General features: G+C 45.6%; 1 protein-coding gene across 3 annotated transcripts in view; it reads left to right on the top strand.

The window, feature by feature from the left end:
• MXI1 (MAX interactor 1, dimerization protein) overlaps positions 1 to 26,528 on the top strand; it is a 59,137-nt gene that overhangs the window by 30,678 nt on the left and 1,931 nt on the right. For all 3 annotated transcript variants that reach the window (XM_075717715.1, XM_075717716.1, XM_075717717.1), the window contains 2 exons: positions 23,698 to 23,812; positions 24,992 to 25,163. In XM_075717715.1, coding sequence (XP_075573830.1) covers positions 23,698 to 23,812; positions 24,992 to 25,163 — 287 coding nt within the window. The remainder of the gene's footprint in view (positions 1 to 23,697; positions 23,813 to 24,991; positions 25,164 to 26,528) is intronic.

Here is a 26,528-nt window from a genome sequence, read left to right as displayed (position 1 = left end):
ATATCTAATTGTTACTGCAAATGCTGCTTGCCCTCAGTACAGCTTTAGAGCAGAGCTGTCTTCATCTTTCCCTGTACCAACCTGGTCTTCTCACGTTGGCCAAGTTTGCGTGGATCTGTGATCATGTTTTTCTACCCTCAGGCTTGTGGGGCAGGCAGTGAAGCTTCAAGCTCTCTGTGGGTGAGATCCCAGCAGCTAGCATTACATACTTACTGTCCAGCTAAGGACTGGCAAGTATTGATGGATTTAGTATATGCCTGACACCAGCTGTCTGTGGGAGTTGAGGAAGTTTCTGCCTTGACTCCCTGTCTTGAACTGAGGACAGTAATACGACCTGGGGTGGTGAATATCATGAGGATTGACTACTGTCCAGCACTTTGTTATGTATATTTCCAGTGAGAGGAGTATTATTACTTATGCTTCACCTTTTTCAGAATGTTGACGAGCTGTTTGCTTGCTACAGAATTTGTCTTCCCATTTCCAGTTGGTGTAATATCATCTCTCTCTCTTCCTTTCCTTCTGTCTCAGTTACACTCCCTAGTCCCCACCTGCTCCAGGTTGAAGATTCCTAACAATCAGCTTTCTGAGCAACATCTTTCCTCCAGGGCTTCCTGTTCCCGAGGCACTGTATTCCAGATCTGTCTCAGACATGGTTTTACAAGCCCTTGGTTTTCATCTTTCTGGGAGGGACACATGTTTGATCACATTGGGTGGTCTGTACAGGCAAACTCCTATATCTGGGATCTTTGGTCAGGAGCCCGCTGCTTCTGGGTTGGGATTGTCTGTCCCTTAGTGCAGCTGCTATGGCCTGACCAGCTACACAGATCTGCAAACCCAGCTAGACCCTGTAGTGACCGTGCTGGGTTTGCAGTGTTTGTTACCAACGATTTGGGCAGCGAGTTTCATACTGGAAGCATTTATTTTCAAACTCTGCAGCAGTGTTTTCTGAGTGAAGGGGATTGCTTCCCAGTTAGATTTTCACCATGTTTTATTTGCTGTGTCATTAAGTTTGTCAGTGTCTCCAGACTTAACTGTTGCAAAGATAAAAGCCCTGATACTAATGGCTTTGTGGCTGGCAGGTGCTCATTTTCTCTATTATTTGAGATTATTCCTTTTGAATTTCACTGTTATCTCCATTATTGACACACACTATAATTTTCAAAATTGTCCACTATTAGGTCTCTGACTCGTTTTTTTCCCTTCTTGTCTGCGAACAGCAGCCTTCTTATGTTGAGTTAAATTTTGTTTTAACCCATTCAACAATGCCACAGTTTCCTTCAAGCAGTAGCAAGAGAATAGTAGAAAAACAAAATGCTCTCCTCCTCCTTTTTTCCTTTTTAAATATGAGATTTAACTTGGACTCAATATTGGAGAGCTGATGACGTTTCAATGTATCAGGATTAAGAATCTTGTACACCTCTGATGTCAAAAAGTAACTAAAAATATATTCAAAAATTTAAAGCTATGTTTTAAGGTCCACTCCTTTTCTTAGTCTTGAAATATTTTATGAACACTCCAGTGGTTCTGCTAAGGAGTTGTTTGGTTTGGTACTGAATAGTAACTGTAATATGTAAGTGACTTCTCTTTATGCTTTGATTTGGTTTTTTTATCTGAAAAGATTGCAGTGACATTTATATAAGGGACTTTGATTTATAAAAGATTAAAGTTAATTTATAGTTATTATCTGTCATTAATCCTCATGTTGGAAAATTGTTTGTGTTTTTTATTTAATGGCTATGTGTTTCAGTTTATCTCTGCCCAGGATGAGTCATAGCTTGCATTTAAACAAGAAACCAGTATTCTGCTTCTCATTTGCTGCAAGGCATAACTAAAACAATACTTCTTAGTCCTTTAACACGCCTACCAGAAAACTGATTTGTAAGTAACACCCCATCATTTTCTAAAAGAAAAAAGATAGAGTAGAATTAACTGTTGTCTGTGAACATTTTAGACACATGGCAGTTTTGGAAGGATGTGGTCAGTGTGGTATGAAGAGAAGGTGCACAACACTGAGATGACTTTCCTGCTGCTCTGTGAAGTGGCAGTTCTGGTAGACCAACATGGTGGTGGCGTCTGTCAGAAAAGTTATGTCTCCTGATAGAACAAGAAAGATGTTTGTAAAGCTATTGATCAGATTTAAAAAAAAAAAAAAAAGTCTCTGTATATCGTAGGTTGATCTATTTGGTTTTGGTGATGATTGCATTGTAATACAGCAGAAGGAAGGAAAACAAAGCTGAGTAATTGGGTAAGGAATGAGTTATTAGGGCAGATTTTTCTTCTGGTAGCAACAATTTACCTCGAACCAAAGGTAGATCCGACGAGGGAAAGAGACCTTGGGAGAATCACTGAAATCAAAATTTTCCGAAGATCTCACAGAATTTGTGGCTCTGCAAAAATACCTTGTTCGAAATGAAAAAGGACAAAGTCTAAAGGAGACAAAACTACTTCCAAACCAAGTTGCTAAAGAGTTGTGTTCAGTGTAAAAGCACAGAGTGGTGTAAGATCCTTTCTCTCTGGTGTCTTTTGAGATGATTGGAAGCAAAGTGAAGAAGACAGACACATAGCAATAATAGAGTACTGTGTTTTTTACCCTTTCTGACTCTTACCAGGATCCCCCATCTATCTTCTGTGATTCCCCACCTATTCTCTCTTTAATGTGAGAGACTGCTGCAGAGTGTTTCTCCAAAACGGTTTCTCACGCAGAGCTGACTATTGTGCTAGGTTGCATATTTGAGGTAGCAGATGAGATAAAGGAAAAACCCTACTGAGCACTTAGGAGAAAACCATGACCTGGGTCAGCTTGCACTGAAACGTGGCGCCTTCTGAGGCTCTGCAGCAATTGCACAGTTTGGTTCTGTTTCTCTAGAATAGGGGCTTGAGTGTGTCTATTGGCAAAATGCAAGAGAAGGATGGGAAAGCATTTAACATAGGGCATTTAAATAGTTCAGGTATTAAATAGTACAGACATGCTATCTAGGCTGGGAAAGGTAGAGGGAAGGGAAATGAAAGTATAGTGAATCCTTGCTACTCTGAATAGACATGGATGATTGTGCTTTTGTAATGCTATATATACTTGCCAAGGCAATCTGATCAGTGTTTGTCTTGAACCAACTAATCAATGCGGTGTTGAGTTCAATGCTATTTATCAGGACAGCTGGAACAAGAAACTAATCCAGTAAATTTCATTTGTTCTCTGGAGTGGGCTTTGTTTTCATGTTAACTTCATGTAGCAAACATTGACAGTACATATTGTTTTCCTCGTTAATGAAACTTGGAACCTGGGATGTTCCCTGCAGCAGTCAAACCATGGCCAACACAGCTGAGCATGCATCTTTCTTTGACACATCCAAAGGTCAGAGCATGCACTGATCCAAACTTGCTCCTTGTGGGAGCTGTAGCTAAACCCTCCTGTCTCTGTGGCCAGTATGGAACAAGAGCTGGAGGTAGCTAGCTGTCTTCGACTCTGTCGCTTGGGTGACAGATGCCTCCGTTTTCAGCTGGGACTAAGAATTGTCAGCAGAGCTGAAACACGTTCCTCTAGGAGATCTGGATAACTATGACACTGCTGTGCCTGATCGTGCTTAACCTGGGGAGAATGAAGTCTGTAGTTTGTAGAGTAAGGCTATTGGAGAGATGTTCTTTCTGGGTATGTTCAGGCTCAGTTGTCATTGTTTAGTGTCAGTCTGCCTTTTGCTATATTGCAGTTATTTCTTTGCATAGCTCCAGGAACTCACCAGTCAGCTGCTGTAAAACTGTGATCCGGTCTCTTTTGCTGACCACCACACTTGTTCATGCGAAGTGCCTCCTTGTGCAGAAGCAGTGTTTAGATTCACTTACAATCGAAAGTCTGCAAAGGCTTTGTTTTGTGTTGGCTGGGCAGCAGAACATTTTGAACTCTGAGTAAAGCTGCTGAAAAGGAACAGTTAGTTTCCATGCCAAAATTTGAAGGAAACAAAATGATCCTCATTTTGTTGGAAGTCCTTCAGTACTGCTTATACTGGAATTTCTAGTTTCATTATGATTTTTTTATATTTTATTCAAAGTGATGCAGTGAAGAACGAATGCATGCCTGCCTTTCTGCTCTTAGATCTCTGCACCTCCCCTATGAATCCAATAGCAGTTGGAGAAGGAAGAGGAAAAAGAACAATACTACTATTGTGTTTTTGTTTCAACAATGTTGCACAACAAAATCACTGTTATAAGCCAGTTTTCAGAAACAGATATTTATCACAAAATACTTCTCAACTAAGATGTGTTTTAGGAACACTTTATGATGTGTTTTCCTCCCATAGTGTAGAAAGAAATGTCAGCGCAATCTGCTCGGCCTTGGCATAATGGCCTGATGCTGAGAATCCTTTCGTCATCTTGCCTCCCAGAAGGGAGACGTTAGAGGAAACCCGTGTCTCAGAAAGAAACATGCTCTGCAGAGGTCTCCCCACTTACTGGCTGTGTTCTTGCATTCAGCGTCCTGTACTTAAGATTTCCAGAGTAATGAATAGAAGAGGTATCAAATGGTGCGTTACTGGTTATTTACTGCTTTCAGGGAGCCAGGAGCGGGTCTGGTAGCTGCTGTGGATGTGTAATGAAAACAGTCCTATGTACTTAGATGGTATCTGATTTGGAGTGCATCATTGCCAGCTTTGGTTCCTGAATCTCTTCCCAAACTTGCATCCTTGAACTTCTACTTGTGTGTGTTTCTTCAGTTTTTTTTCAGGCTGACCCTCTCCAATTCTGTATGTTTATGACTGTCCTGAAAAAAATAAAGACTGGGCTAATCCCCTCTGTAATCAGTGAGCTTGGACCAGGGAAGAATCTGGCCCCAGGTAGGAACTCAAGCATTCAGCTTTCCTGGCTCAGTTTTCAGCTGTATCAGGGCTCTGTACTTGCCATCTCTCTCCCATCTGGAGACTTTGCATCTCTGGAGACTTTGCAGGCTGCTTTTTTTTGGCTTTTTTTTTCCTGGGGTGCTGTTTGTTGAAATGCTGAGAGCCAGGAGTTCTGATGCAACAACTTTGCTTGTTCAAGCGACTAACATTGTTCATGGGCCTGAAAACATTACTAGCTAAAAGCCACTTGGGGAGTTGCTGCCTTAGAGAAGATGAGGTAATAGGAACATAATTTTTGAGACACATTACCTGTTAACTACAAGTTTCAGGACTTTGTACTCTTGGGACAGAAGCTGGAGTTGTGTGTGCTGATTTATAGCTATATCTGGTACGTGTGTTGAGGGTACTATAGCAACAGAGCCCATGCAGACTTACGATAACCAAAGGAAATTCAGCGTGGGATAGGAAATGTATGCAAGAAACTTTCTCATTCCCCTTTCTGTATGTGGCCCATTTTTACCAAAGTATCACAACCTTGAGAACCTATAACCTTATGATGTGCCAAGGAGGGGTGGGAAGAGTCAGACACCCCCATTTAACAGGTGAGGAGCAGGAAAACACATGTGGATCCAGTGGCTGGAGTAATGGGCATGTGGGAACAAGTTTGCATCGACCCACTCCTTTGTTTCATTGATCCATGTCTCCAGCCAGTTGCTTGCTTTTTCTCTCTTTCACAAAAGTTTCCCCTTTCCCACCTCTGCTTCCTTCAAAACTTCATCCTCACTCCTTGTGTCTCCCTCGGTGTCCTCCCTGTCAGTGTTGCCTGGGGCCAGGAGGTGCTGCATGACGCTGTCTTGCTGCCCTCACGCCTTCTCCCACCTGAAGAGAGAAGAGGGGCAAAAAGTGAAGGTACCTTTGCTGCTGTGGGCAGCTGGCAGGGCTGGGGATAGCATGGTGGAGCCCCTTGTTTTGGGCGCTGTGGCGGGTAGCGCGAGTGTGTAACTGGCACTTATAACCGTCTCTGGGAAATGAAAGCAGAGGGCTTCATCTTGTAGTTGCTGTGGTTTTTGCCTGGCTGCAAACGGTGCTGGTCACCCCGAGCAGTTTGCGTAGCTGTGGGCAAACAGACCAGGCAGTTTTCCTCCCAAACAGTGCGTGTGACAACCATAAAACAATTAAATAGACAATGTACAACCAAGGGTCAGGAATTCTCCTCCCATGAAACCATTGGGTAATGTGGACAGGGCTAAGTCAGGACCTAAGTCAGGCAGAACATAGCAGTAGGTGGTGTCATCTACCTGCCTGCCTTTCTGTGCGCCTTGGGAGTTTGAATTTGTTTAGAAATACAGGTCATCTCTGCCTAGTGCTCTTTGTGTTTGCTCTTTGGTAAATCCTCACAGTGCCTTTGTAAAATTGGAGTATCCACTTGTTCAGAGGTGGCGTTCGAGTCTGTCAGATGCAGGCTGAATCTCATAAAAAGGTTTTGGATTTGTCCAAGTCTGGAGGAACGCAGAGGAATCCCTAGATCCCAGAGTAATGGGATGAGTCAGGTCTTCTGCCCGATGTTCCATTAAAAAAAATTAAGGCCTGTCTTTTGAAGGTATCCTTTATGTGTACGCTGCTGCCTGAGCATCACTTCCCATTAGCTGGGTAGTAAGATTTTCTGTCCCTCTTGCCTGTTAATTATTTACCTTTGAGAGTGCATTCATAAGGCAACATGACTTATTTAGGGAAAAATGAAAAGCGTCTGCAAAGGATGGATGCTTTTTGCTCTTATTTTTTTGCCCAGGGGTTTAAGTAGAGTACCTTAAGACTCAAGATTATAGAATGGTTTGGGTTGGCAGGGGCCTTAACGACCATCTAGTTCAACCCCCCATGAAGAAGGCACTGCCGTGAATGGGAGATTTCGCAAATGAGCGTGCTCAGCTCACAGAATGGGAGTCAGGAAAGGGGATGTAGCAGTTGCATGGTGATCTTGTAACTGCCTGTATGAGGGTTTCTGCCTAGGAGGGGCTGAGGGAAAGAAGGAGGCATAACAGAAATTGATGCAAAAAAGCTTACGCGCTGAAACCTCCAGTGGAAACAGGACGTGAGCTTGAAATGCAGTGTTACTTTCACAGAAATAGACTCTGTGAATGGTGTCAGTGGGTTTGCATATGGTCCAGGCTGATAACAGTTCGTATGATAAGGGTGTGGTTTTTATCATGGAAGGTAGTAAACAGCTGCACAAAACTTAGTCATGCTTATAAAGTCAAGTGCAGCCTGCTATCTCTGCATTGACTGGTTGCTGAGCTAGGGTGGAATATCTAAAAGCATCTGAATCATTTAGAAGCACAGCTCTTAATGACTCTCAAATGAATACTTGCTCCTTCGCTTGGGCACTTGTTGCTCCCCCTGCTTGTCTCTACAGAGCTGTAGTTGTGCCTAGTCATTTGGAGAGCGGTGCCAAGGGTTCCTGCACCAAATGGCTTACTGTCCAGGACAGTGAATAATCAACAACAAAAGGAGGGCGTTTGATAGATGCCACCCATCGTGTGAATAAGCAGGTATCTTTGTTTGCAGAGAAAGGGCAAGGACCCTTCTGTGAGCAGCAAAGCTGGCAAAGCCACATGCCCATCAGAGGGGTATGTGGGAAGGAAAAGGAAGTTGATGCCAGGCTTGATTTTGCTGCTTATTTGTGTATGGGTAGATCTCCCTGTGAGCAGCCCAGGAGAGAAAAGGAATGGAACCAGGGGGGTTCAGAGGTGAGATCAACCCTGAGGAACTTGCCGTGGCTGCCCCCAGCCTTGAAGAAGAGCCTGGTCAGCCAAGAGTGTCTCAGGACCTGAGAACAGGCAGCTGCCAGCATTTCCATCTGATATCACAGTGCATTCCTCTGCTGTTTCCACTTGGATCTGGATTGTGCAGGAGGGATTGCTCCAGCTATCCCAGACCTTGAGAAGTTCTGGGTGATGTGTCCTCCAGCAGGGACTTTCCACTGCTACTTAAAGACACAACCTGTTGAACACTTGGGGTAATTCACTGTAATTTCATATGGCCAAAGTCCAGCCCTTAAATGGGAAGTGTTCTGCTCTTTCTGGAAACTTAGTGACATTCTCCAAATGAGTTATTCTGAAAAGGGGAGCTGTGTAGCAGGTTTATTGTGGAAATCAGAGGTTAAAAAGAAGTTGCGTTCTATCTCCCATGTCTTTCATTCCCACCTATTTGGCCTCGTTCCATGGGGTGGGTCGAGTTGTGGGTTGCCCACTCTGATTTCACCCAGCTGTATGGGAATCTTCCACACAGCTTGGAAAATACCATTCATTAGCTACACTTTGGTAATGTCAAGAGGCCGAATGCGGGGTGAGTACTCGCATTTGCACAGATGCACACAGTTGCGTGCAAGCACACACAAAGAGCTTGCAGTTAAAATCTACGTGCCCATCTCTTTTTAACGGGGGAAGACAGGCCCAGCTGTGTATACAGCTCGGTGTTTCCCTTTGATCTGTGTTTGTTTCCAGTGTTTCTCATAGGCTGGATCCTGGTGCTCCTCAGAGCTAGCTGCTCTTTTCCACATTTGCAGCTGCATAACCGCATGCAGAGAAGCTCACTGGGGTGACTAGGGTGTAACCGGTTTCAGCAGCCTGGGGTGGGGGTTCCTCTTCTCCTGTTGTTTGCTGTGCCCCTGTCCTTTCCTTGCCAACCTGCAGGACGGGATTGTCTCATTCTGGTAGTGGAAACCATGCCTTGCAGATGCCTCAGGATCCTCCCTTTTCCTTTGCCTACCTGCTCCCACACATGTGGCATTGCTGCCCTTTTCCAGCTGCACGCAGCAGCTACAACTGCCACTCTGGAGCAGATCTTTTGCTCTGTCACCAGGGTCATAGCTCAGAGAGGCAAAATTCCCCTGCACCTTCCAGAAACTCAGCACGCTGCCCCTGTGGCTGGCTTGGGCCCTGCGCCTAAAGGAGGGCAAGAAACTGCACTCTTCAGACTTACGTGGTGTTTTGTGAAGCTGTCAAAGATGGGGCTGAGGGGCCTGCAGTGCTCATTTGGTCTGTCCCCTTGCCCCAAGGCAGGATAAGCTCTATCGAAACCTTCCCTGACAGTTGCCGATCTAGCATGGCCTTAAAAGCCTTCGACAGCAGGGTTGCCCAGGGAGGCTGTGCAACCTATTGCCCTGATTCACTGTTGTTACTGCTAGAAAGTTTTTTCTAATGTCTAAGAAGAAAATTACTTCAGTGTTGTTCTAGGGGAGGAAAAAAGCCATCCAAAGTTGAGTGCCTCTGTGTGTGTGAATATAGTAATCAGCTTTCATAGCAAGAATCAGTCTGTTAGACCCTAGAAGTATGATGAGGAATTCTGGCTGAGGTAAGGAAATAGGGGGGGATTAATCTTTCCTTTTCCCAGTGCATGTGTTTGCCACTTCACCTACCCAGAAAAGCAACTTCAATGCCAAAAGAAGTGGGAAACTGGATGGGAACACTGTCTCTGGTGGATATTCTATATAATATGACCCTCTTAGGAAACGCGCGGAGCCTGTTCTCTGTGGCGTGACCTCTTTTAAACTTTTCTTCGCTTGGAAAAGCAGCTTACAGGCTTGGTGTTCACTGGAAAAAGCACATATGGGGATGCGTTTCAGTGGAGGGATTGCAAAGGAGGAAGAGAGGAGAAATCTTATATCTGGTATCATATACTTCAGCAAAATATGTGAAGGCCCTCTGGAGTCATGAGTGCCTCTTGGCATTTCTTTGAGTTGTGGGGTTTTTTTCTTAGTGATCTCTGAGAAAAAAAAATACATGTGGTGGGGAAAGAGCAGAGTGGGAAGGGGGTTAGGCTGTGGGTTGGGCACATGGTAAATGGTTAGCAGTAGTCAGAGTGGAAAGCTGTGGTACAGAAGTAGGGGACTCCTGTAAGCCCTCCAAGCTGGCTCTCAGGTCTGTGCAGACAGTGCTGCCTTGCACTCCCCTCAGCCATCCAGGGAAAGCAAATTAATTAATTTCTTAAAGGCTGTTCTTTTTTTCTTTTTAAAGGAGCATTTGTTAAAACTGTTCTGTTATTTAAAGTGAAAAACATCATTAATCTTGCCAGCTCTGGTAATCTCCACTACAATTCTGGTGATATTCTGTGACTCTTGAATCCCAGCACCTGGAGTGAAGTGTTTCTACCCCCCACATAAAACCAGTGTGTGAGCCAGTGTAACCTACATAGTTAAAAAACAGGAAAGGGGGGAGGGGGGGGAAGCGTCCTATGTAGATGTTTATGTTTGGGTTTTTTTAATCAATGTCTGAACCACTCTGATGTATTTTTTTTTTATGGGTCCTAAATAATAATCTTTTGGACATGTTGGATTAACAGTAGGACACCAGAAACTTAATGTTTTAAAGAAATAAAAAATTTTATGACTGCTTGATTGCAAAGTCAACAACACAGCCTTCATCTTCTGGTCTTGATTCTGACTAAACTCCTTTGAACTTTGCTGAAATTCCATCTTGGGAATTTCTTGGGACAGCGGTCAGAAGGAACCTCAAATAATTTTTACTGCATATATGGGGGAGAGTAGTGAGGGGTTATTGATCCATTTTGAGAAACATGGTCATCTTGTACTCTGAGCATTGTTGATTAGCAGAGAAAGCTGAATGAATTAGCCTCCCCAAGTGTCCTACTCTCTTGGCACTTCACATACCAGTGTCATTACTGAGCTACATGAGCACCTGAAAACCAAGAGTGGATTTAGTTGTGCAGTACTCCATGAAGGAATTAGGATTAGCTCCATTTTGTGGATGAGCGGTGCGCGCTTCAGTTCCTCGAGGGATTTACCTGAGGTCATGCAAGCTGTCTGCAGACAGGTCTCCTGACTCTCACTTAAAGGTCTTGCCTGCCGCATAACCCTTTCCTGCTTGTGGAGACAGTTGAAATGTTGGTTCTGTTTGGTTGCTGCTTCGCCCTTCCTGAAAGTGCATGCAAACTCTGCAAGCTCCTGGCTAGCACAACACTGGGGAAGTCAAGAAATCTGTGCTTCTGGTTTGCTAATTGGCTCTCCTGATGAGGAGACCCACCATAGCCTCTCCCCAGGCGAATGCTTTGTGGTAAAACATGTTTTTTGTTGTTGTTTTCCTTGTTTTTTAATTATTACTATTTTTGACAGCAGTGATTTTTTGAAACCCACAAGGAGTGATCCCAGGATGGGATGCTGTATAGAAAATATCTGACCATGAAGCAGTAATTTATCTTGCCTAAATTCGTGAGGCTCTGTGAAGGACATAAGCATTACAAAATAACAGGGAGGCTGGGGTGTGACTGTGATTATTACAATGCAGTGCCACTGCAGGTATTTCTGTAAGCTCATGGGGTTGTTTTCCTAATATTGTCCTGATAGTTGAGCAAATGGAAACCAATTTCCACCAAACTAGAGGACTGGGTGTTCCAGCTCCTCTCCCTTTTTTTTTTTAAAAAAATTATTTTTCTTTCCAAAACAAATCATGAACCTTTCAGTGTTTGGTTTATTCCCAGGTGGGATCCTAACCCTTTTCCTGCTGGGAGAATACAGAGCGAGTGAGTGTAAGGCAGCTAATCCTCCCACAAATGTTAGTTTACTCAACTACAGCTGTTCTTGGTTTGGGGGAATTAGGATTGCATCCATTTGTGTCATTGCTGACCCAGGCAGGGGTCGTAATGATCTTCTCCAGCTGATCAAGAGTTCCCTGGGTAGAATGCCCTGTGCTTAATATAATGACTTTTTGAGCCCTATTGGAAGCATTAGGAGTTTTGTAGTTGAGCTGAAAAAAGTGGAGTAATTTGCATGTCTTACAGATACATTTTTGTCTTGCTTCCTACCCAAGGAAATGGTTTCCAAGTGGCCACTTCATGCTCTTCCCCTGTTTGAGGTTTGAGTAGTCTTACATCTCTTGGCCTTCACACCTGCCCAGGGGAGAGAAGGAAAATAAATGCAAGGATGGTGTCAAGGGTAGTTAAAGGGAAAAGGGCAAGACAGCCATTTCTTTTGGTGGTGGTGTCCCCTGAAGTTTACATTGGTTTAATTTTCTAGGTGGTAAACACTGCTGCTCTTTGGAAGAACTGTATTGACAATGAGTTTGTATTAGCACATCACACCAGTTAGGCAGAAACAAGGTGTGTTTTCACACTCCCTGGTACCTCCTTTCAAAACCTCTTTTCTTTCCTGGTACCTCCATATGTATGAGATCAGGGCATAACTCATCTGCTGTTACAGTGCTGGGAGCTGTGCTGCTCTGTTCAGGTTCCCCTGTTGAGTAACATATGTAGTTAACTTGAGTTAAAACTGTTTGTCACTTAAGATCAGTTGACTCCTAGACTTTTGAAATACAGCATTACTGTTCTTTGTGCAAAAAAATCCATATCCAATAGGAAAAATAGTGCTAGGACCTCTTAAGTTCTCCTTCCTAGTGCTTTGTTCCAAACATACATTCAGTAGTGACCTTGGCTGGTAATTCCTTTTTGCTGGGAAGTTTGAGGTTAAATTTAAAATAATTTTACAAGGTGAAATTACATGCACTGCTTCCTGTGTTCCAGATGTATGCCCTCTGTACCTGAAAGGTACAGTAGATATTTGATGACTCCTTAAATATTTCTGACAGTGTGAAGAGGTATTAGATGAAGACCACATGCTTTCCTTCTGGCATAAAAGATTTTGTGTAAACAAGTATTCCAAATGGTCACATTCTTAGAACATTTTTTCATTAGGAATTACGATTTTCTTCTATGAGGAGAGGAAACTAGAGTATAGCTTCAGAAAAGAAATGGATGGGGTGGAAAAACTCTATCCTATCTTAATGAACAGCAAAAATATCTTTTAGTAACAACACCTTAGCATAATTTTTAAATTACACAGATAATGACAAAAATAACATACAGTACCAGATTGGAATGTATTGTCGGTATCAGCATCTTCCCCACTCATTATTTTGAAAACAGAAAATATGTTTTCCCAAATAAGTTGGTGGCATCCTTAACTCTTTCATTGATGGCCCATCTTACAAAGCAAGTGGTTGCTTCTTTTGACTGGTTAGTGGCATTACTAGTTTAAAACCTGACTATATTTGGTAGGCACCAAAGTCCAGGGTCTCTTTCAGTAGTATTACAAAGAAGCAGAGGCTCTGATTTGAGGTACTGTCTATGCCTTTACTGCTATGACACCCTGTGGACCCTGGATAGCTTTTCTGCTGTAGCCAGCTGAGCGGTCCAGGGGCATTCTCTGGTGGGAAGCTGCCTAATATCTCAAGTTCTTCCAGTGCCAGTGCAGGCAGGTGGCTTTCAAGGGTCTCTGCAGATCCCTGCGAATTCATCTGTTTTCTGGTGTGAACCGTCTTTGATTTCTCCTTGAGAGGCTGCAAGGACTCAATGGTAGTAGATCCGAACTGGAGAGTTCTTCCTATTGCCTGGCAGTTTTACAGGCAGTTAAGGATTATGAGGTGAGAGCATCCCCGCTTCTCGGTGTCTTGACGGCAGAAACCTTGCAGGAGCCTCAAATACCTCTTCATTTATTTTCAAAGGCATGGTGCTTAGCCAGGAAACCTCTGAACAGAATAATCAAGAAAGCTGGTGAGTTTGGAAAATCTTGGCTATCTTTGCCAGTGACCTAATTCTAGCAGTAAAGCTGAAAATCCGTAGGTCGCAGCAAAGCAGGTTGCTGCCTCCTCTTCAGTGAGGCAGATTTCTGATGAATGGCACAGCTGCTTTGCCAGCATGTTGGTGGCGTGGAGGAGGATGCTGCGCGGAGCATCATGAGCCAGACTTTGCGGCTGTGAGCACACTGCATATCCCTAGAAGGATAATTATAATGGTATTAGTGAGAACGAGGGCACAGGACACTGTTAGCTATTTAAAGAGCAGGTCTATTTTTAACCACCTTTTAACAAAGATGGAGTTTTTATTAGACGGGGCTAGTTGGGGCTTTATAATTAATCGGCCTGGGTTGCACGTTGAAGTTTACAGCTTGCTTTGCATGTTCCCTGATAGTCAAATGCAGGATTGTAAATGTATCTTACTGTCAGGGTGGCAAAACTGCGATACCTGCACGATGGGCGGTGAGCATGATTGAAATGTTGGTGCCAAATGATCTTGTGCAAGAGGTACCTAGATGTGACCATATCTGCAGCAGCTAGGCTGTGTTTTTAGGTCAGAAGGAGAATGTGATGTAGAGCATTTATGGCCTGCGATGGCTATAGGGGTTAGCATGCTGTTGTAAGCACAGCTCAGCCTAAACGGGGTTTAGCTGGTAACATCGTATATCGTGCTACAGTAAAGTTCAGTTAATTATATTCACCAGGGAATAAAATACTTTATGGCTAATGGCCAAGATCAATAATAGTAGAGCCTCAATATATAATTTTAAGGGGGATTAACTTTGATAAATAATAATAGACTCCACTCCAAAGCATCTGTTGCTATTTGACATCTCTTAACAACTGTCCAAATTGCTTTCAAAGAAAGGCAGAAAGCCATAGAGGAGCTGGGAGGAGAGAAGAGAAACTCATGAACGGGCACTGAGAGCTCAGTGCTAGATCTGGATGAAAATGAAGGAGCAAGAGAAAATGCCAGGCATTGATTGACTCTGTTCCTCTGCTGGGCAGATGGCCACCTATGCTGCTCTCATCACCTTTTCATTGTGAAGCACAGGCTGTTATATTTGATCTTTTTCTACTGAGTTGAAGTAGTCCGTCTCATTGGTGCCTCTGAAGATCAAAGGGGTTAGGAAAGGATGAGCAGTCATGTTACTGAACAGCTGTGAGTTCGTTCCGGAGGAGGCACCTTCCAAAATGGTATCATTTTTATTACTGTGAGCATCAGTATTCAAATGTTTTTGCCATTCCTTTAAGCATCTTAGTTTTGAAAGTCATGAGATTACTGATGGTCTCTCTTTTTTTTATTATTTTATTCATTTAAATGAAGCTTCTGTGTTCTAGCCCTCTAGTTCAAAGAGAAAAACTTAAAGATATATAGCAAATAGGACCCAAAGGCTAAGAAGTTACTGTGTGAATAAAAATAGCCCCAGATATATCAATTCGGCCTCAGAGTCATAATGTTGCTTAAGTCTAATTGTTTGGGACCTGCTTGATTTCTGAGTGCAGTCACAGGATCCTGTTTAGACCTCAGTGCATTTGGCAGCTGTATTCTTGTTCCAAAGAGTTCACAATACAATGCTGGGGAGGAAGATAGAAACAAGAACCTGGGCAAGATGTAGGATGAAGGCTGGTGATAGCAGAGTGGAGCAAACAGTCCAGCCTTTGCAGTGCTGGCCAGAGTGAAAAGACAGGTAATAGAGACTCAGTGCGAGATGAGAGCAGTCCTACTCCCCGAAGTACCCTCTGAGATGAGAGGAGGACCCCCAGTCTTCCAGAAGTGTCCTGTTCACAGCCATGTCTGCAGTGCTGTGGCCTTGAATCCGGGAAGTGGAAACTCTTCTCACGTGTCCGTGTGGTTCAGGGTGTTTGTAGGCCAGCCCCTGCACCCACCGGACTGATTTACACTGAATGCCTGCACGGTGTGGACGGACTGAGCAGCCTTTGGGAGATAGAGCCAAAAGTGTCTGTTATCTCTCCATGTTGCAGCCCAGGAGACACCTGTCCACCTGTCCTGCAGGGAAGCCAGATCTTTCAGCCGGATCCCCCATATTTCACCAAGGGGTTGGAGACTGCCTGATGTCCCCTCCTTCCATCCCTCTGTTCCTCTTTTTTGATTTTGGAAAGCCTTGGAGGAATTCATTTGCTTTCAGAATCATAATGAAATTAGGAGAGTCCTCTCAATAACATTCAGTTTTATACTTAGAGGGATCTCAGGAAAGCGGGAGACCTTGACAGTTGTGTGAGAGGTGGGGAGAGCATGTCTCCCTCCAGGCTGCAGTCGCAGCTTAGAGAGACCCATGTTGGAACGGACCAGTGGTGGCAACAGACCACTTGGCACAAGGTTTGTTCGTCTTGCGGCCTTTGTTTGCCAAGAGCCTGAAGCTCTCCCAAAGTTGAAATCGGTGGTAAGTCTTCCCATCTAGAAGAGTTGGGGGTAGAAGTAATTTCTGCGTGCCTGTGGGGTGCACTTGGCCGCGTGCTCGCTCTGAGGTGCGAGGCCGTGCAGGGCTTGGGGACAGTCAGGGCAGGGTTTGTAGGACAGCCTCTTTCCAGGCTTACAATGGAGGATGTGGGCAGTGTATTTTAAGTTAAAATCCTTGCTTTATGCTTACATTAAGGCCCGTAGCTTCTGTTCCAGATGCGGAGAAGGGTTTGTGTGCTACAAAACTGGCCATTTTTTCCAAGTATTTCAGTTGTTTGACAACTTCCTTTCCCAGCGTACCTTGCCTTGGTTGTGTGACTGAGGTGGCCTTTGGGCAAAACGTTGCTGTTGCAGAGTGCATCGGTCCATTGCTGTTTGTATTTCGTTTCCACTTTCGGGCTTGAATCGGGATGCTGCTTTCTTGAGCACTGTACCACCAGTTACCTCTCTGTTATGCAGCTTGTCACCAGGCAGAAGTGCATTGATTTGTGTGACTTTGAAAAGCTGCATTCCTTTGTTTTTTTTGTTTTTACTACGATTATTTTCTTACTATTGTTTAATCATGGGTCCCTTAATTTGTGGTTTGTTTTTCATCTGCCCTTGATTTGAGAATACAGTTGGGTGTATGTTCATCTTTAACTTTTGCAGATAGATCTGGTATGGTTAAGATCAGGCTGAAAATGTTGCCCATAGAACTTTTTTTTTCCTTTAAATTCCTACTTATAATACATCGTCAAGTCTTTTTATTGTCAGTCTTAAATTTTCATTTCTTTGTTTATTTTGAATGGTAGAAAGTCTTAAAAAAATGTAAAGATCTAAAGGCTTTTTTTTCCAATTACTTTTTCATGGTGTATTTTATTAGCATTTGGAATACAAATACTCCTACATGCCAGGGAGCCATCAGTAGAAATTGACTGGAAACAAAGAGGCAAATGAGCAAGTATCTCCTTCAACTGGGAGCAAATGCAGGAAAATAAATAATCGTGAGAAGAGACCTGATCTAAAAATCAGAAAGCAAGGCTCTTTCTGAATGATTTCACAGCTCAGGTGGAGAATATTAACTTTTAACTGCGTATTTCTGAGCCAGATTTCCTTCTAAAACATGTGTCTCGTCTCTGGTGTCCTGTGGAATTGGGGTGAGCGGGTGTGAGTGTGTTTATTGCAGGCTGGCTGGACGCCACCGCGGCTTCATTGCGCGTGGCTGGAGGGCTGGCAGCAATTGCATAACGCTCTGCAGCACAGACACCACGGGCTCGGCCCCCAGCGCCGGCTGCCTCGCCATTCCCGATCCCGGCGCTTGGCAAAACCTCTTCCTTCGCTGAAGGCAAGCATTCAGTAAAGCAGGGGTTAGATACCGTCGCAGAGAGGGCTGGGCTGGGGCTTGGAGACAAGAGTAAGGAAAAAACATTGAGTTGTATGAGGCTGTTAAGAGATAAGCACGCCTCTGACCTGTGCATTGCTTTGAGAAGGAAACCATATTTTTCCCCATTTTCCCTTCCCTGTGGTTTTTGCATGTGTTTCTCATTACTTTTATCTCAAAATCATTCTCGTCCAATGAATTATTGATGCGGGGTCACTTATATTTCTCCAGGAATTGCTTTCTTTAACCAGTGATCCCTGCTGAATTTTTTAAGCAATCTATTAGCTCTGAAATCCAAACAAAGTTTCTAATTTCAGGGTTAAATTAGACTTGACTTTGAAAAGGTGTAGAGGCAAGAGGAGGAGGGCAGAGGGGAAGGATGATAATGTCCTTTTCCATGTTAGGATATTCCTTCTGCTGGTTTTTTTGGTGGTTCTTGTTGTTGTGGTTCTGGTTTTTTTAACATTTCTTGGAGATCAAGTGTCTGATTTTGCCTTAGTGGGACTCAAGCATATTCCTAATGTTAAGCACGTGCTTAAATCCACTGTTGAATTCAAGCCCTATAGACCTGCAGGCATAATAGGAAAATATCTGGGAAATGCTTTTCTTTTCCGTCAGATGCTCCCTTCTTCCAACATACAAAAATCAGAATTCAGCATTTTGGAATGCTGCTGGAGGGGAGTCGGTCATTTCCTGCTGGGAGGGAGGCTTGATCTTTTAAAGATGGGAAGAGAGTGTGTGTGTGTGTGTGTGTGTGTGTGTTTTGCAGATGTTCAGGCCTTGATTCAGCAAAGTCTATCAGCAGTGTGTGACATGGGGATAGTGCTGAATTTGGTAAACCTGCTGCTTCAGAGCTGAGTGTGCACGTGTCTTTGACTCCTCAGCAGAGAAAGTTTCTTGTCTCAGTTTTCATCACTTCTGCCCGTGGTGGAAGCTGGAAAAAAAAACCCCAAACCTGCCCTAGCAAAGAAGCTGCAGTCTCTCCAGGGATGTTTACATTCAGGGATGGCTGCCATTGCTGCAGCATTCACAAGAGGAGGGTGGACCCGAGCAGCGGGGGGTCACCCACTCGGCATGGGGTGCACAGCAGTTTGGCTGAGCCCACCAGGACCCAGGGAGGGAAGCTGCTGGTGGCCCTCCAGCCCTGGGCTGGCCCTCGCAGGGGGCTCCTGGGGCGTTGAAGGTAGGTAGGTCTCCAGCCCCTGTGTAGCCCCTTTGTGACCAGCAGACACGAGGCTCGGAGCTGCCACCACAGATCCCTCAGCTCTCTGGGGTCTCCCCATGCAGCGAAGAGGTTGGCAGCTTTGTGCCCAGCTTGCTGTGGTGCAGAGTGGTGGGGTAGGTTGATTCCTACCCAAACCCCTCAGAAACATCCTCAGAGGAGTGGGGGAAGGAAATGGGGAATTTTTTTTTGCACCCACACGTTTTTCTGCACTGCAGTTTTGATCCAGGCAAAAGAGAGCCTAGTTGCTGCAGTGGGATTTGGGTGCGTGTTGTACAGTGAGACAGCTGAAGCTATGAGCAAAAAGCACGCATAAATAAAGGCTTCCTCCCAGTGCTTTATATAATCAGAGTAGATGATGTCATTGGGAGCCGGAGAGGAGAGGAGAGCAGGCTGTGAAATTACAGCCCTCTGCAGCCAGGCAGAGCCAAGTGCAAGGAGGGGCTGCACGGAGCAAGGGCTGTGCTCCTCTGTGACAGAGGCTCAGGACAGAGGGCCTGGGGGCTCAGGCTTGGAGGGGAGCTGGGGAGGGTAGAAGTAGATAATGCAAATACAGTCAGAAGCTCTCACACAGGCACAAAGTGAAAGTGGGGAGAACAGCACATCCCCCTGGCAGTGGGGCTGCCATTACAGGGGCCAGCACCCCCTTCTTCCACATACAGCCACCTATAGCTTGTTGTGGATCAGCTGGCGGGGCTGCTGGGCTTGCTCAACCCTCTTCTGCTTCAATCTCCTGGCCCATCTGTTTAGGGGCTGATGTACCTTTTCCGCAGCAGCTCCTTGCAGAGAAGAGAGGGCATCCTCGTTCTGCTTGCCCTCTGCATCCCAGAGGAACTTGCTTCTAGGCTTCTTCTGGCACCGCACAGGGGAGGAAGCAGAAGTGGCAGAGGGGCTCTGTCCTAGCCGGAGTTGCCAGGTGGAACAGGATAAAAGGTTGTCCTCAGCTCTTTGGGACAGAGGTGTGTGCTAGGCTCTGGTTTTCCAAAGCCTCTCAGGTACTTTGCTCCTTTTCTGGCCGCCCTGGTGCCCCACATTGGAATCTCAAACAGGAGTCTTCCCCCTCATCAGGCTGAGCAGGAGGGGGGCACTGAGCTGATCTCTTGGGAAAGAGGAGAGCCCCCTCCTTTCAAATCCTCCATGGATTCCTTCTTCAGCACATCCAGCGCCTACCGTGTGCTCAGGATGCTGCAGTGAGAGCCTGATTTTTTTCCAAGGGCACTTAGGCAGGAGAAGGGGCTCCAGCTTCTCCCATCTCCCCTGCAGCTAGCGTGCAAAGGCTTCGGCCTCGGCTGAAACTGGGGTTCTCCTTCTGTCGTCCTCTGTCTTCCACAGGATAAAGGCAGCGAGAGGCAGCAGCCCTTTGCGCCAAGCCTGAGTTGTTCCTCTGTTATGTAACAATATGGGCATTTAGACTTGTTTTTCCAGATATTGGCAGATGCGTCAAATATTGGCATAATCCAGTGGTTTACATGGAAAGCCGTCTGGCTCTGTCTGGAGCCTGCACAATGCTGGTATTTTCATTGAAAAAAGAGCCTGCAGCGTTGTCAAAGACACGTTGCAGCAGAGCCCAGGTAAACAAGGGGAAAAGACATTCATATCATGGCCTGACCCGTGGGATTACAGCTGTCCAGGTACAGCTCCAGGACTTGATAAGAAAGATTAATAGGTTTGTGATTGCTTTCTCTCTGAAATGGTCTTTTAGCTAAGTCTGCTGTGACGCTTCTGAGCTCTGGAATTTTATTTCTGGGTTTTACTGAAGCCACCCATCGGTGCGTCAGACCTGCCTGCGTGCTCTGTCATTTAAGAACCGATCATGGTCCGCTCGGGATGTTGGAGGTTGCGAGAGGTCAGGGACCGTGACCGGGTTAGGTTTTAAAAGTAAAAAGGCAAGGTATTGAACACTGCGGAGGGGAGAGAGCTAGGGAAGCTGTTTGATTTGATCTCTCTGAAGGAAAGCAACACGCTCGTGTGCCAGGACTGTTTGCGGGCTTGGTTGCTCTTCTCTGTCCCAGCTGCACCAGGCCAGGGAGCTCCCGAGCAGCTCCACCGGTGTCGTCCCCAGCAGCCGGAGGTGACTGCCAGGGCTGAAGGTCCTGGCTGTCCCCATCTGCACCAGCCTGCTCAGCGAGGCTGGCCCGCTGCTGTATGCTAATGTAAAGCCCTGTGCATTCCCCTCAGTTAGGCTGTGGTTGGAGATACAAATGCAGTTACGTGTGCAGTGGCGTCAAAATCCAGTGTGGCTCAGCTCTGCGTGCAAAATAAGGGGAAAATCCAACAGCAGCACAGAAGTGATTGCTTCGGTCAAACCTCTTTCAAACCTGCCTTGGCTCAGCCAACGCCACCTGCCCCTGCCGTGTGCCGGTTGCCCAAGCCGTGCTATCTGCCGTCGTGAGCGTGTCAGCTTGTGCTCACACCCTCTGTCGCAGGCAGGTGTCCCCTCCTGATGCCTGTGTGCCGGCAGAGGCCATCACCCCTGCTGCAGGCCACGGCCTTTGGCGACCGGCCAGCAGAGCCGCTGGCAGGGGAGGCTTCTCTGAAAACCATCTGCGTGAGCTTGGGCCAATCTTCCGGGTGCTGAGAGCCAATGTGAGGATCCAGAACTGGGGGAGTGTCCCCTTTGGGGGGACACATGCTAGGGAAGTAACGCTCCGGCAGCTTTCAAGTGTCCTCGTGAGGACAGACCCTCTGACTGCTTTGCCCTCTCCCCGCGCTTGTCAGGGCCTGCAGAGCGCAGGAACCTTCTTCAATCCACCGTGGTCCTGGGGCACAACGGGAAGTGTTTCAGTGTCCAGGGTTTTATTATGTGGCTGGATCTCTGCATATAGCTTTCAGGTGCTTCACACGGTTGATCTCATCGAGTCTGCACATAATCTAGCTTTAGACGTGGCAGATCAGTGCCATCCTTTTAACTGCTGTCTCAGCAGTGCAGCCAGTGCTCGCTCCTGCCCGACGCTGATTGCTGGTTCCAGGAATCGCAGTTCCTGGTGCAGCGCCTTCCCCGGTTCCTGGTAAAACCTCCAGTGCTGAGACTCAGCCCAGAGCTCAGGCTGTTAGATGCGTTGTCCATTTCTCTCTACATTCAGGAGTGGACTGTGATATGTTTGACACTGGTTAGGTGTTGATTCCCCAAACTTTTTGTTTTCTGTTGCACAAATAATTCAGTCTTCACCGTGGGCTGGGAGCTGCCCTTGCCCACCAGGGCAGGGGGTAGTCTGCAGTCCGTACTCTGTAACAAGTTCAGTGGAACCAGCCCTGCTCCTCAGCCCCCACATCTGTGCACACATCTTTAGCTCTGCTTGGGCTTCATTTTTAAGTTGGGCTGATCCCATAGGTGAGGTGTAGTTGGCACCCATACTCGCACTGTGAAGAGAGACGTGCTGCTCTGTGCTGCAGCTTGGTGGCTGTGCTCTGACAGCTCTGACTCGGTGACTTGCCTCTGTTCAGGAAATCTGTGGCACAGCCAAAAATGGGTTCAAAACCCAGAATGTCTTTAACCACAAGATCTTCCTCCTCTTCCTTTCTCTAGCTGCAAGAAGTCAGTGTCCAGTCTCCCATGGGATGACTTGAACTATAGTGCCAGTGTGAACCAGCAATGCTTTTTCATTGCTGGCCCTACGGGTCATCATAGGACATTGGGCAAACATCTGTAGCAGGTGCATACAACTCCTGTTGATCAAGCTTTACGTTGAAAATGGGCTTCCAGGTAGAAAAAATCCCCCCGTGTCAACCATATGGGTTTAATGTCAGTGGGGCTTGCACTAGAGCAAGCTGAGAAGTGAAGGATGAGGCTGATCTGGTTACTATTTTTTCAGTTTGATTTTTGGATTACGAGTTCCCTTTCCCCACCCCTTCAGTTGTTAATATTTAATGAAAAACACGTGTTCTTCAAGGCCCTTGCTGGTCATACGCAGCCCTGTGGCTGTTCTTGAGACAGAATGATGGACCCTTTGTAAAGAGATTTATAATAGAAACAGTGAGGAGCTCACAGCTACAGCGCCGCTAGTGAACACTCCCCTGTGCTGACAGTTCATCAGCAAAACCCCTGACCCTTCCACCCTTAATCATCCTTGCTTGTCACTGACATAATTGCCTGATTACAGACTCCTCTCCCCCACCCCTTTCAAACTGGGTGCAATAGTGAATTTGAAAAACAAATGGAAATGAACTATCCATGCTCTTCCCCCCCCCCCCCCCCCTTCCCCTGCATTGAGATGGATCAGGCTAAGATTCAGTTTCTTTGTGCATGAGCAGGGGCTGGGATAGGCTTTCAGGACCCTTTTGCACTGGTGTTTCTTGCATGTGAATGGTGGAGCTGATGTCATTGTGTTATTGATTGGGATGACAAGTTTGGACATAAATCATTAATGTCTGGGAAAGAGAGAGGGAGGGGAAAAAGGCAACCCACACTCGATAGTTTTCCATAAATCTGCTGTTCATTCCTGCATAAGTGATACAGAGGAGGAGACAACTGGAACAGTTTTCCTGCGCAGCCCGAGGATGATGTGCTTTGCCACTGCTGCCTGAATCATTTTCCCCAGGACACGTTCCCATGTTCTGCGGAAAATGGTTCATATCGGCGGCAGCACTGTCGTGCTTGAGCCTGTCTTTGTAGACGTGAGCCAAGGTCAGAAGACTGCCCAGGGGAAGGTCTTGGGTTTTCTCGTTCCCACAAACCTTGCCCCCCAGCAGCATTTCAGACCTGGACCCAGGAAGGAGTAAGAGTGCAGTTCTTGGGCGCTACCATCCTTCTAGCTCCTTTAGTTGCCAGCAGGGATTGTTTGGGTGTTTTGGGCTCACCATTTTTCTCATTGATCATCTTAACTTTGTGCAAAAAGACGGTACTTAGACCAGTTCATAGCAAATGTTCCTGAGCCAGTAATGCACAAGTGTGCAGGGGGTAGCAGTCATTCGAAACTGCTTTCACAAAAGTTCTGCTCAGCAAAACAGGCAGCAAATAGCTGAGAGGAAACCCACAAGATACTCGTACCATTTGCCTGTGTGCCTTGCCCCTGCGCAAAGTTCATCCAGATGAGTCAGATTATCAGTTCAGACAGCAAGAAAATAAACAGTGGCTGTCAGAGGTTAGCAATAATGCAAGTATTGGTGAGCAGCTGATGTTTGCAGTGTCAGTAGTTTAGTGGCAATCTGTCCTGGTACCTGTGGGTTAACTTGTGATGTGTGGAAAGAGGGAAACATGAAAACTGCCTCACAGGAGGGAAGTAGAGAAGGAAATGACACTCCATTTCTGAAAGCATAGCTCTGACCCTCTTCTTCTCCCCTTGCAGCCGAGCTCACCTCCGCCTGTGTCTAGAACGCTTAAAAGTTCTGATACCGCTAGGACCAGACTGCACCAGGCACACAACGCTTGGGCTGCTCAACAAAGCCAAAGCACATATCAAGGTAAGAGCTGCTTTTCCCAGCTGCCTTCAGTCTGGACTGTTGGGAAGTGCAACTCAATCAGTCACTCTTGCTGCCTAGAGGTTGAAGGAGACTAACACCTTTTAAAAAAAAAAAAAAAAGCAAGCAAGCTTTGCCCCTTTGGTTAATCATTTATCATTGCTACAAGCCACATTGTTAGAAGAGTCCATAATGAACTCCGTTAACTACAGAAATGATTGATTTGGAGAGCAGGGGTCTTGTTCTGTATTGTGATCGTTCGTTGACAGCTGCATCTCTTTAAAGAAAAACATACCTACTGTTGAATGACTGCATTTTGATGGGAAATGCAGCTTTTTTTCTGATGTGCTAGTGAGTTTCCACTGCCGAAGCATTAGCACAAACCACAAGACTCTGAGATGGGGCTGGCTTGCTGGGGTTTCATGCATGAACTTGCCAGCTAACCCAGCGCTCTTCTGGAGTCACTTTTGGCAAAGCGAAGCATGAAAAGAAAATGCAGCATTGTCAGTATCTGGAAGAGACTGAAATACTTTGTCACAGGTCAGGATAGCGGGAGGGAGGATGGGTGGTGAAAGAGAAAAAGCACTGCCAAAGGGACAGAGTTAGCCTGAAATGACTCCTCCTTATGCAATGTGTTTGTTGTAGGAAACAAAGAACAGTGCCCTGGTAGATTTCCCAGCTGTGATCAAAGAAATCTGTAGTAGGTTATGTAAATCGCTTACTGAATAGAAAACTGTTTCTGAGAAATCCTACTAAACCATGCAGCAAGGAACACAGAACTCCCAGGGCACGTTTTTATGTTACAGTGGATCATAACAAACCCTGAATTGGTTTGGTTAAGGGAATTGAGGCCCCTTTGTGGACAGATCTGGTAATGCAAGTGGCTCATGTGGAATGACCCACAAACTGCTACAATTCCAATAGTTTCCCCAGGAGAGGCTCTGTCCTCAGAGACTTTTTATACTAATGTGTACCATTTATGAGGACATGGGAGGTGGACAAGATGTGAGGAAATGGCATTGTTCTTGGAGACTGCAAGGCAGCTTGGTTCGGGGCTCTTTTGCAGCTTAAATCCTTCTGGGGCCTGGGAAGGTCTAAGCAAAGCAGGTGGCTGGGCAGTGGAGGTGGGAGGGAAGGAGAAAAAGATGAAACTAATTACTGAGTAATATTTGATCATGTCAGAAACTTGAAGAGGCTGAGAGGAGAAGCCAACACCAGCTTGAGAACCTGGAACGAGAACAAAGATTCCTAAAGAGAAGACTGGAACAACTACAGGGTCCTCAGGAGATAGAGCGAATACGAATGGACAGCATTGGATCTACCATTTCCTCAGATCGCTCGGACTCGGAGCGAGGTGGGTGTCACTGAACTAGCACTGAATCCTCAGGACTCTGCGAAGCGAGGGCTCGAGGTTCATCCATTTCTTGTCTCTCAGCTACCCCCTTCTTATGGCCTTTGGTATTTAGGCTACTGATTTTTTTCACACATATGCACATGCACACGCACATATATATATATATATATATGAAAAGTTTAGTATTTTGCATGAGTTCTAAGTAAGTCTGGAAGAAGTGTTGTTATTGTCAACTTGAGATGATTTCTGTGGCATTTAAAGTGACCCGTGTCTCTGAAAAACTGTCTAAAATACCAAAGCATTAGTTGGGAAAAATAGCGTGATCACAAGATGGTAGCTAAATACCTGATGGTAAAATTGAGATATCCAGTGTGCTCTTTGGTCTACTGAATCTCTCAGCAACACAAAGAAGAAAATCTGAGAAGATCTTAGTGGGACTGCAATGGATGTTGCAAAGCAGCATCCAGCTTCTCATTCTGTATTTGGGCCATGGTATAACCAAGGTACCACGGTATAACCGAGCAAACAGAACCAAGCAAATTGCCTCTTAAAATTCCCAGAGTCATTCTACACCCCCCTTCCTTTTTTTTTTTTCCCCCGAGCTTCCCATAGAGTTCATCTTCTCAGTTAAAACTGGATAGACATGATCTGAATGGCTAACTGAATTCAGATATTTTCTTTTTTTAGATATATCTGCTGTGGAGAGATACTTAGGTACAGTAGATGGCTTGATATTTACTGACAGACCCAAAGATGCTGTATAGTTTGGGTGTGAGTCTGGAATTTAAAAAAAAAAAAAAAACCACCAAAACCCAACCTTTTGGAAAATTCCTAAATGGTATGGGAACCAAGACATCTGGTTAACTAGATGTCTGCTTTCTAAGTCTCTCTTAAAAATAACATTTATGTTCTAAAGTCCACTGAGCATCTCTGAGGGTAACCCAGATCCCGATGGTAATGCATTGTAATGCTCTGTATGAGTGGTCCCGGCTTTGGCAACATAATATCAAGCAAGTAGCATGTTTCGGGGTAACTTCATGCTTCATTTTCTCTGTTGCCCTCTGTTTTATCTGTTTTGTTTCCAACACTGGGGTGGCAGGGCTCCAAAGAAAGGGGTAGCAGAACAGGTTCAGTGCACGGGGTGGCCCACCGATGCTGACAGGGTGGCCTGCATGCTGGAGGAGTCAAACCCCTTTGCCAAGTCCCTAAGAAAACCTCCAGGCTGGTATCTAGTCTTTTTATAATCATGTCCACAGCACATCCTGTTCCAGGGAGACCACTGAAAGTCTTCCTACCGGATTGCTGCTTCATCCCTGCCTGGGCGAGTCCCAGCAGTTGAAGGGAGCAGTTGGGTCTGTGGTGCTA

Source organism: Pelecanus crispus, chromosome 10 (assembly GCF_030463565.1).
Source record: "Pelecanus crispus isolate bPelCri1 chromosome 10, bPelCri1.pri, whole genome shotgun sequence".
Lineage (NCBI taxonomy): Eukaryota > Metazoa > Chordata > Aves > Pelecaniformes > Pelecanidae > Pelecanus > Pelecanus crispus.
This window is presented reverse-complemented; position numbering and strand designations above follow the sequence as displayed.